At 36.6% G+C, this 12,351-nt stretch overlaps 1 protein-coding gene across 1 annotated transcript; it reads right to left on the reverse strand.

Moving 5' to 3' along the window:
* Positions 1–806: 806 nt before the first annotated feature.
* Positions 807–12,337, reverse strand: gid8b (GID complex subunit 8 homolog b). Its single transcript, XM_084427854.1, has 5 exons — positions 11,887–12,337; positions 11,125–11,253; positions 10,824–11,020; positions 10,192–10,389; positions 807–1,612 (listed from the first exon to the last, which is right to left on the reverse strand). The coding sequence occupies exons 2-5, from the start codon at positions 11,243–11,245 to the stop codon at positions 1,439–1,441; spliced, it is 690 nt and encodes a 229-aa protein (XP_084283980.1). The 5' UTR covers positions 11,246–11,253; positions 11,887–12,337; the 3' UTR covers positions 807–1,438.
* Between the last annotated feature and the right edge of the window lie 14 nt (positions 12,338–12,351).

Below are 12,351 nucleotides of genomic sequence, written 5' to 3' on the forward strand. Positions count from 1 at the left end.
ATTAAACTAACTCTGTTCCATAGAAATGTTGATAAAACGTTATTAATCAAGTCATGTGCTTTATTTTTGTAACATTTCAACGCAATAATATATTAAAGTAACTTACTTTTAAGCCTATCAGTAAAATCTTTGGTTAAATCTATTATGCATCGCTTTATAATGAATCAGACATCGTCTGATAGAGATGATTAGGTTCAGTCCAGTCAATTACAGCTGAGAACCGAATCAGTCCTATTAAGTTAACGACTCCTTTGGACTCGCTTTGTGAACCGGTTTATCTGAATCATTAAAAAGATCCGACTCAAAAGATCGGATATATCGCTGTATTATATACAAATAAATAATCGTAGGCCCTAGGGTAATAATCTTGTCCATTACGTGCACAAGATTACATTGCTAAAGAAATAAACTTTTACAAGTCAGAATCCAAGTTGTCATAGTAGATTCTTGTTCTTCCGACTCATTTGAAGTGTAATTTCTGAGGTTGCGTCTTTACCAGCCAACAGCAAGCAATTATCATAATCAGTCATGAGACAGCCCATGTGGGTGGCTTTCATTCACCACATATTAATTCGTTATAAAAAAAATACCCTTCTGCAACCTTTAATTAGGCATCACAGCATAAGTATTTGGCCATAACATTCAACAACAGCAGCCATTTTGATATTCAAATAGAGTTTGGGGATTAAAAAAAGAATATTTAATACCTATGTAAAGCATCTGATTTCAGAAGCTTACAAATTGATCTCTGCAATATCTATAAATCACAATTGAATGTCAATGTAAGCAGGAATACTATGACAATGTACAGTAGAAAACAATGTCACATGACTTTATAACATTATAATGCAATAACATTAGTACTCAAAAGGGCAGATTTTCTTTGACAGGGCCCTTTTACACGCATACAAAATGTATACCCGTGCACTGCAAATAAAAGTTGTGAAAGCACACATAACTCGTTCATCGTATTGGTACAATCAATTCACTGTCCTTGATGACACCACTATTGTGCCTTAGGTACCTCACATCAGAGGACACAGTCAAACAGACGGTAAATCTAAATAGTGTGGTTCAGTCCTCAACTGTATTTGTAGACTTTCGCTGACAAAATAGAAAGATAATAATCCTCTGCAAAAACAAAACGGCTAAAATGCTATCAATTCAGCTCAGCAAGTCAAACATTGTGGTAACAAAAATCACAGAAATCCATCTGCGATAAAAAGTGTTTCCATTTTGGCTAGAAGTCATCCTTAAATCTTAATCTCATTTCCACAGCCCATTTAATGCAAAGTCTCTGATAAGCGACGAGTAAACAAAACAAAAGGTTGATAAAAGGATGTTTGAGTGTCAGTCACTGAGTATAAATAGTTAAAGAGAGGGAAAGCGTCAGTTTTTGTTCCCCGCAGAACGCAAGCATAGAGATGCTGGTTCGTTTTCACTTGGGGTCCTCGATGGTGCCTTTGCTAAGATCTGTCATTTTGGGGTACTTGACTTTCTTCTGGTCCAACTCGTTCTGAGCCCACAGCAGCAGTTTGAGGAGTTTGGCAAGTTTCGGTGTCGACTCCCTGTTTTCGTAGTCCAGCACTGCCTGGTTTACCTCGCTCCACACCTGTTATAGAGGACCACATGCTGTCAATCACTGGCAGATTAAAAAGGGGCTATGTGTAAAAATGGTCATGCATTAATCGCTTTTTTATTGCAATTGTTTGAACAGATTGTAACGAAAGCCTGTAGACTGACTTTTATGTGAAGGACTCTCAAAATCAAATGGATGTGTTATTTATGTGAGCTCCCGAGATCCTCTCTTCCGTTCTATGACATGAAATTAATGCGTTTGGGATAATGCAGAAAGGGCCATTCTGTACTGTAATGTTAATGTGTCATGCAAAGAAAAGGGATTAAGTCAAACTATAGTCTCACATAGTCAGATCTATCATCTACTTTATAATCAAACTACCATAACAGTGTAATTTTAATGGCCTCATCTGTCAACATAATGCGGGTAAATTGCAGACCTGGTGCACTATGATCAGATGCTTCTTAATTGCTGTTTTCTCACCACTGTAATTTTTGTTCTGTGTATTGAGAGGAAAGCATGCAGCACATATTTACATATACATCTAAACAATGAGTGAAAAAGAACTTCGCTGTGAGTATATCGGGCATTTAATCACACTCAGTCTCTAGTATGTTACGTGCTCGAGCAATAAGTTGCTGGCTGCAGTTCACATACCGGCCACCGATGTCACTAATAACAAGGTTTTCTGAATTCTACATATAGCCCCTTTAAATAAATGATGCCTTTCATTACAGTCTACAAATACCATATCAAGTGACATCTGCAGAAAAGGAAAGTAATTTCAGAGTTATTACATTTTGATACAGATTACAAAAGACAAACTATATATATATATTTTTAAATAATAAGCGTTGATGTATAATTTACAGTAAAACAGTACATAGGATAAATTTCACATTGACATAATTTACCCTTTTGCCTACTGGCCAAAGTACACCACCTTTCAAAAGTGTGGGGGCAGTAAGATTTACATTTTTTTTTTATACATATATAAATTAATACCAGCAAGAAATTATATCTAACAGGAATATAATTAATCAAATATGACAACAAAGACTTTTACATTGTTAACAAAATATATATATTTCAAATAAATGCTTTTCTTTTGAACTTTTTATTCATCAAAGAATCCTGCAAAAATGTACCCTGGTAATCCAATCCAAGTCGAATTTGCTCAGCGAATTACTCTGGCGCCGAGTAATGATGCTCATTAAATATGCCCCTCGATCTGAGCTGCACCAATCACATCGGGTTATCTGATATAGGCGGGCCAGAGGCGAGATGACGACAGCGCTGCGACGTCGAAGTCATTAGTAAACATTGCAAGATGGCTATGGACGAACACCAGTTGTTTGAAACGGCTTTGGCCGCTACAATGAAAGATTTCGACTTTTTCTCTAAAAGAGGAACAGAAGATGGCGCTCGAATCGTTCCTTTGCAAGAAGGGCGTTTTTGCTGTTTTGCCGACCGGATACGGTAAGAGTCTAATCTACCAGTTAGCTCCGCTGGTAGCTAAGCGTATGGGGTTTATTGATGTGATTGGTCGTAGTGTTATCCAATTGCGTGCAGTGAGATTTTCAAATGCATGCTTGGTGCTGCCCCTCGAGCTGGCCGATTTTCATTAGTCGACGCCAGACCATTCATCTTTTAGATTTAGGTCTGGATTTCCAGGATAGCAAAAATGCATCACGGATTCCACAAAAATATTAAGCCAGTGCAGGAATAAATTATATTTTAAATTATATTGAAATAGAAAATAGTTCATTTAAATTGTAATAATGTGTTACAATATCATTGGTTTAATATATTGATCAAACAAATACAGCCTTGTTGAGCATAAGACTTTCAAAAGATTTTTCAAAGAGATTTTTTATTTATTTTTTGTAATGGTTTTAAACATAGACTGTAAAAAAGATGGATGACGCCCCTTCGCTCTCTTCCATTGGTGAGAACTGAAGCCGCCAGTGTCCCGATATGGCGCTGACATATTGGAACTTGAGTCTGCGCAGTAGCGATCTCAGGACCAGACCTGCGCAGTAGTGAGCAGGAAGTAAAGCCGCGAAATCAACGCTCCGCCCTCTCGCTCGCAGAATGCACTCAGGGAGAGTGCATTCTGCACACTTTTTTAGAAATTGATTGCAGTACGACAAGAGACTTATTAAAATAAAGTAAATACAATCTCCTCAGTCCTCCGAAGATCCCGAAAAAATGTCCGTTGGTGCTTCAGTGACTACTTCGCTCGAGAACCTGTCAATCACAGCTGTCAATCATGACGTTACACCACCGCATCACGTAACTAACTAAAAACCAACTTATTTTTGAAACAGACACTTGAACTTACATCAGCGTGATACAAACGACACCAAATGAAAGAAACCACCTTTGGAAAAAAGATATTTGAAGTGTAATTTAATTGTTTAGTTGGTCTCACGTCCCGTTGAAAAACACGGGGAGGCGGGGCTTATGACCTATACTAGGACCAGTCACCGGGGGGCGATCGAGACGTTTTGGCTTCACTTTTCAGGGCTTGTGCGGCACGCTTGGTTTTAAATGGTAGTACAGCTGATGAATGCACTTTTTAACTAGCCACTCAGATTTCTTATCAGACATTTTTATTTTTCAATTCAAATATATAAACTACCTTTATCTGCCAATGTGTAAAAGGTATCCGCAACTGGTCGGTGGCAGATGTTTATTTTATACCATACTTAAAGGGATAGTTCACCAAAAAATAAAAAATTCTCTCATTAATTACTCGCCCTCATGTCGTTCCAAACCCAAACCCAAACTTTCATTCATTTTCGGAACACATATGAAGATCTTTCTGTCCCTCCATAGACAGCTATGCCACTTCCACTCTGACGCTTCAAAAAGTTCATAAAGAGATCGGAAAACTAATCTATATGAATCGAGCGGTTTAGTCCAAATTTTCTGTAGAGACACGATCGCTTTTTATGATGAACAGATTGAATTTTATTCACATATAAATATTCACCAACTCACACATCAGCTGTGGTAAACAGAAGCTCAAGCATGTTCACTTGAAGTGCGAGAACCAATAAGGTTAATTCTCGTGTTACGCAGCACGTTTGAGCTTCTGCAAGAACCAATAAGGTTAATTCTCGTGTTACGCAGCACGTTTGAGCTTCTGCAAGAACCAATAAGGTTCATTCTCATGTTACACAGCACGTTTGAGCTTCTGCAAGAACCAATAAGGTTCATTCTCATGTTACACAGCACGTTTGAGCTTCTGCAAGAACCAATAAGGTTCATTCTCGTGTTACGCAGCACGTTTGAGCTTCTGCAAGAACCAATAAGGTTCATTCTCATGTTACGCAGCCCGTTTGAGCTTCTGCAAGAACCAATAAGGTTCATTCTCATGTTACACAGCACTTTTGAGCTTCTGCAAGAACCAATAAGGTTCATTCTCGTGTTACGCAGCACGTTTGAGCTTCTGCAAGAACCAATAAGGTTCATTCTCATGTTACGCAGCACGTTTGAGCTTCTGCAAGAACCAATAAGGTTCATTCTCGTGTTACGCAGCACGTTTGAGCTTCTGCAAGAACCAATGAGGTTCATTCTCATGTTACGCAGCCCGTTTGAGCTTCTGCAAGAACCAATAAGGTTCATTCTCATGTTACACAGCACGTTTGAGCTTCTGCAAGAACCAATGAGGTTCATTCTCATGTTACACAGCACGTTTGAGCTTCTGCAAGAACCAATAAGGTTCATTCTCGTGTTACGCAGCACGTTTGAGCTTCTGCAAGAACCAATAAGGTTCATTCTCATGTTACACAGCACTTTTGAGCTTCTGCAAGAGGGTCAATGACGTATAAGGATTTTCGACAGGTCAATTTTAAAATACAAAAAAAAAAATATCTGTTGCAATTGTTCAAACATGAAGGATGTTGTGTACACCTAAATTCATTAAAAAAATTCAATTTAAGTGATTTTAGTGTTTTTTCAACTAGATGAATTGTCCATAGCCTTAAAAAATGTCATGTGGTGCGACTGTGATTTATCTTAAAATTAATTAATTTCCTTAACATGCTTAAACATTTTTTTTTACAAATTCTTAGTAATTAAAGTGTTTAGAAACCAAGTTTTGCATTTCTTTTGAGTTTTTGTAAATAATGATCTCGTTTTTTGGTCTATAATTTCTGAGTTGCCTTCTTAAATCTAGTTAACAGACTTACTTTTCCTGTAAATCACATAAAAGTGATATAAATGTTTTAAAAATATAATTTACTAAAGCATACTGTATCAGTGATTCATATTTCAGCCACAGAAATAAGATATTTTATTTTACATTTAATACAGTGATTGCTTTTATTGGTCGCACCACATGATAAGTGGTCGCTCCAAATGACACGAAGACCTTATATAGTTAAAAATCTATTTAAAGAGATCAATGAACAATACATTTTATACAAAATTTTTTGTTTTAAACCAGATTTCATACAAATTTCACAGAATTTTCCTGAACATAAACTTTTTTTGTAAATAAAAATCACATCAAAAACACAAGTGCACCATTTCTTTTAACTTGACTTAGAATTTCTTTCTAACAAATAATAATGTTATAGATATAAATTATTTCATAAAATACAGGTAACATTTGGGGTCAATAGTTTTTTAAGTAATTAATACTTTTATTAATCAAGGACACATTCAGTTGATAAAAAGTGACAGTAAAGATATTTAGGCTATAATGTTACGAAAGATTCTATTTCAAATAAATGCTGTTCTTTTGAACGTTCTATTCATCAAATAATCCTGACATATAAAATGTATCACAGTTTCCACAAAAATATGATAATAATCAGAAGTGTTTCTTGAGCAGCAAATCATTAGTGACCCTGGATCACAAAAACAGTCACAAGTCGCACAGGATATATTTGTGGCAATAGCCAACAATACATTGTATGGGTCAAAATTATCGATTTTTCTTTTATTCCAAAAATCATTAGGATATTAAATAAAGATCAAGTTTCATATTTTGTAAATGTCCTACCATAAATATATAAAATATTTATTTTTGATGAGTGAATATAGCAATATCGCAAACATAAATGGACAACTTTAAAGGTGATTTTCTCAATGATTTTCTCAATGCACCCTCAGATTCCAGATTTTCAGTTGTATCGGCCAAATATTGTTCTATCTTAACAAACCATACATCAATGGAAAGCTTATTTTTTCAGCTTTCATATGATGTATAAATCTCAATTGTAAAAAATTGACCCATGTGACTGGTTTTGTGGTCTAGGGTTACATATTAGAATGATTTCTGAAGGATCATGTGACACTGAAGACTGGATTAAAGATGCTGAAGATTAAATTTAGCTTTGATCACAGGAATAAATTACAGTTTACTATATATTCACATAGAAAACAGATATTTTATACTGTAATAATATTTCACTCTTCTCCTATCAAGGTACTCCGCTATTGCTGCAGGGTCAGAATTTTTTCGCTTGGCAGTGGCATCTGGTAAAATAGATTCAAATAGTTTAAATGCTTAGTTACTAAACTGAAATTACATGCTCTAATTTTTTGTTGTTGCATTTTTCTCATATTGTACAAAGAGTAAACAAACTTGAAATATATGAAGAAAATATCCCAAATAGCATAGAAATCTATTCCAAATGATACTAAATTAAAGTATTTTTTTGTATATAAACTGTCAATTGAATATTAAAGCATAAAACTGCCAATCTAGGACATATATCTGTCATGGAAAACAGTCTGCAGTGGTCGCACCACATGATATTTGGTCGCACCACATGATGTTTTCAAATTCATTCAAAATTTACAGGCACAGAATTGGCCACCTATACAAAACAAGCTAGCTTCCCAAAAAAAGGTCACTATGAAATGTATAATACAAATATATATTTGTAGAAATAACTTTAATATATTTTTTTTTTTGAGGTCATACCACATGACATCCAAATTTGGCAACTACATACCAACCATTACAGAGGTTTATTTTTTTTCCAATTTGAGAGAATTACAAACCTGCTTGCTGCTTCCATGGGTCCTTGGTAAATTGGTATATGATGTAACGTCCTGTGTTTGAATAGTTTTCAACATTAAAGTCCCAAAATGGTAGTTCCTTGATGGTCACACCACATGATATTTCATAAAATGGACATCATCGGACAAAGTTTGTTTGTATATTATGATGGAAATATAAATACAAATGCTTTGAATTTTTTTAAAGGATTACAAAACATTTTGGAAATCATGCCAAATAGTGCAGAAAATAAATTTGAATAAATTCAGAGTAATTTCAAAGACGTTTTCTAAACAGAAGTTATGGCCGGACGGTCGCACCACATGATGTTTTGACACTTTAAATAACAAAAAAAATAACAAATAAGTAAAGGTTTTTGATGAGTTAAAGTGAGTACATACATGGAAGAGGTACTTCAAATATGCAGTATCTTTTTATGCATTTAAACCCGTTTTTGCCTGAAAAAATGCAATCGGACAGAAAATTTAGGCGTCACGTCATTGACCCACGAACCAATAAGGTTCATTCTCGTGTTACGCAGCACGTTTGAGCTTCTGCAAGAACCAATAAGGTTCATTCTCGTGTTACGCAGCACGTTTGAGCTTCTGCAAGAACCAATGAGGTTCATTCTCATGTTACGCAGCCCGTTTGAGCTTCTGCAAGAACCAATAAGGTTCATTCTCATGTTACACAGCACGTTTGAGCTTCTGCAAGAACCAATAAGGTTCATTCTCGTGTTACGCAGCACGTTTGAGCTTCTGCAAGAACCAATAAGGTTCATTCTCATGTTACGCAGCCCGTTTGAGCTTCTGCAAGAACCAATAAGGTTCATTCTCATGTTACACAGCACGTTTGAGCTTCTGCAAGAACCAATAAGGTTCATTCTCATGTTACGCAGCACGTTTGAGCTTCTGCAAGAACCAATAAGGTTCATTCTCGTGTTACGCAGCACGTTTGAGCTTCAGCAAGAACCAATGAGGTTCATTCTCATGTTACACAGCACGTTTGAGCTTCTGCAAGAACCAATAAGGTTCATTCTCGTGTTACGCAGCACGTTTGAGCTTCTGCAAGAACCAATAAGGTTCATTCTCGTGTTACGCAGCACGTTTGAGCTTCTGCAAGAACCAATAAGGTTCATTCTCGTGTTACGCAGCACGTTTGAGCTTCTGCAAGAACCAATAAGGTTCATTCTCGTGTTACGCAGCACGTTTGAGCTTCTGCAAGAACCAATAAGGTTCATTCTCATGTTACGCAGCACGTTTGAGCTTCAGCAAGAACCAATAAGGTTCATTCTCATGTTACACAGCACGTTTGAGCTTCAGCAAGAACCAATGAGGTTCATTCTCGTGTTACGCAGCACGTTTGAGCTTCAGCAAGAACCAATGAGGTTCATTCTCATGTTACACAGCACGTTTGAGCTTCTGCAAGAACCAATAAGGTTCATTCTCATGTTACACAGCACGTTTGAGCTTCTGCAAGAACCAATAAGGTTCATTCTCATGTTACACAGCACGTTTGAGCTTCAGCAAGAACCAATGAGGTTCATTCTCGTGTTACGCAGCACGTTTGAGCTTCAGCAAGAACCAATGAGGTTCATTCTCGTGTTACGCAGCACGTTTGAGCTTCAGCAAGAACCAATGAGGTTCATTCTCATGTTACGCAGCCCGTTTGAGCTTCTACAAGAACCAATAAGGTTCATTCTCGTGTTACGCAGCACGTTTGAGCTTCTGCAAGAACCAATAAGGTTCATTCTCGTGTTACGCAGCACGTTTGAGCTTCTGCAAGAACCAATAAGGTTCATTCTCATGTTACGCAGCACGTTTGAGCTTCTGCAAGAACCAATAAGGTTCATTCTCGTGTTACGCAGCACGTTTGAGCTTCTGCAAGAACCAATAAGGTTCATTCTCGTGTTACGCAGCACGTTTGAGCTTCTGCAAGAACCAATAAGGTTCATTCTCGTGTTACGCAGCACGTTTGAGCTTCAGCAAGAACCAATGAGGTTCATTCTCATGTTACGCAGCACGTTTGAGCTTCTGCAAGAACCAATAAGGTTCATTCTCGTGTTACGCAGCACGTTTGAGCTTCTGCAAGAACCAATAAGGTTCATTCTCATGTTACACAGCACGTTTGAGCTTCAGCAAGAACCAATGAGGTTCATTCTCATGTTACACAGCACGTTTGAGCTTCAACAAGAACCAATGAGGTTTGTTCTCGCTTGTCAAGCAGGTTCGGTAGAGCTTCTGTTTATGTTCGCATGATCAAAGTTTACATGTGAATAAAAGCCTAAATTAAATCTGTTCATTATTTAAAGTGATCGAGTTTCTTCAGAAAATTTGGAGTAAACTCAATTCATATGGATTAGTTTTACGATCTCTTTATGAACTTTTTGAAGCGTAAAGATTTTAGTTGCATAGCTGTCTATAGAGGGATAGTAAGCTTTTTTGAGTGAACTATCCCTTTAATAATATATTAAAATAACAACGTTTATAAAGAGACAGACAGCATATCATCAATTGTACTGGTTTCAGGTTCAATAAATAAATAAGATTTTTAAAAAATGACGGTTGTTTTATGTAAAACAATATGTTACCTTCTGTCTCTGCATCATGTTAAGCAGGTCTCCGAAGGGTGACTCTTCTGGGTTATCAAAAGCCAGGAGTGCAAGGGTGCGCTCCATCTCTGTCAGGCACTCTCGGCTTTCCTCTCCCTGTTCAGCCAGCTGTGTCTGTGCAAACTCCAATGCAGCCTCAGTTTCCCGCAGGCGAATCAACTCAATCAGGTGTTGTTGCTACAGGAAGGAAGCACTTGTTGTAAGTTTGGAATCATTCCCCTGTGATTCAGCATCAGACAGTCTTTCTAAAACCTACAAATCTATGATTCACTATGAAACAGTGCAAAACCTTTTGCAAGTGTTATATACATATATATTAATAGGTTAACAGCCAGTTTACAAAATAAAAGTCCAAAAGTGAACAACTTACAGTGGCCCCAAATAGTATTTTGGACTCTTAAGCCACACCTTTAAGTTGGTTTGATGTTTTGTTAGGTTCTGAATGATAAAGCAACAGATCTACTTTTCGAAATTGAAATATTATTTTTAGTCAGATGCATTTACATTGAGATTTTCTCAGATGCAATCAACCGAAACAGTGTCTGCAAATGCGTGTTAAACAAATGGTCCACACAATTAGAATCGTCAAATGAATAATTGATCTGCTTTACCTGAAGATGAAAGTACAGGTAGCGGTTAGTGTCCAGCAGCTCAGGATGCAGACTGTTGATCAGTGCAATGGCCTCTTGAATTTGTCCCTTCAAGACCATCTCCCTAATTTTTATCCTTTCATCCAGAGAGTCCAGATCAACACTTGGTTCAATGCCTGATTCCATCCTAAACTTCTCAGCTGCCTCTTTAAAACCCTCTTTGTAAATAAAAAACAAACAATTTATGAAAAAGATCTACAGACACTTGTATTAAAGCTGCAATGTATGGTGAATAAATACAAGTGGTCAGTTGACCGCTTACCTGTCACCAAATAATTCATAATGAGTCGATTCATGTCTGCCCGCTGAATGTGAACATTATTGAGCTTTTCCATCCACTCATCTCGTGTTATGTCGTCTGGCTTTTCAGCATAACTCATCATGAAGTGTTCTGCACAGACAAAAATAAATAAAATACAAACATGATGTATAATAATAAGATAATAATAATAATAAATACATACATACAATTTTAAATTATAGTTTCAGTTATGGGAAAAAAAGGCAGCTTGAAAGCTAGACACTTTTTTTATGTATGGGTTGTTATAATCGCAGTTATAATCTTCATCTAAGTAAAATAAATTAGTTTAATTAAGGTCATTTAAAATACATATTTGTTAGTGTATAGTCTGCATATACTCTTGATATAAACGCATACTATTATGTTTACTTTATAAAGCTTTTAGTTCGAGAAAGACTAGGGCAACGAAACAATCTAAAGAAAACGCCAACGAATCAGTGAATATACAATGAGAATATATATATATAAATCAATAATGTTACTGAAATCAAGCAAGATGACATTTGCGCTTATGATGACCGGAAGCTCTAATTATAAAGGCCTGTATCATAACATTGAAGCCTGTGCCGCTGGATAGAAGACAACAACAGATTCAATACTTTACGTAACAACAACCACATATGAACGTTAATAAACACAAATATTCTCCAAGCATTTACACACTACGACTCGTTGGCGACATTTGGAGTAACAAGTCGATGATGTAAAAATGTTGCATTTTACCTGAATGTGTACACTTTCCTCACCAGCAGCTCGGGGAGAAAGGCCGTACTGAGCTCTCGCGATGTTCAAGAAAAAACGAGATTACAACGATACCTCGTTTGGATTGGCTGACGATCAAACGTCAACTTTATAACATCAACGTAGCGGACTGCTTACATTTTTATAAATTAATGTATTGTCAAAATAATTTAAATATTGCGTTCGTTGTAACTTTTGATTCTTCTTTTTTTGTTGTTTATTTTTAAACGATACATCAGCCATCACTTAGCAGCACGCACCTTGGCGTTTTCTTACAATACCACATATATACAACTGCCCTCAATAATTTTGACAATGAAAACACAGCAGCTTTCACGTTCAGAAATGCATTCGTTAGCTCTGGTCATTTTGTCCGTCTCTCGTTTCCGCCCATTATCCTTTCTAGATCGGTTGTGACGTCATGCACGACTCCCATTGAGCGGAGAC

This window comes from Rutilus rutilus, assembly GCF_951802725.1.
Source record: "Rutilus rutilus genome assembly, chromosome: 13".
In the NCBI taxonomy this organism is placed as follows: Eukaryota; Metazoa; Chordata; class Actinopteri; order Cypriniformes; family Leuciscidae; genus Rutilus; species Rutilus rutilus.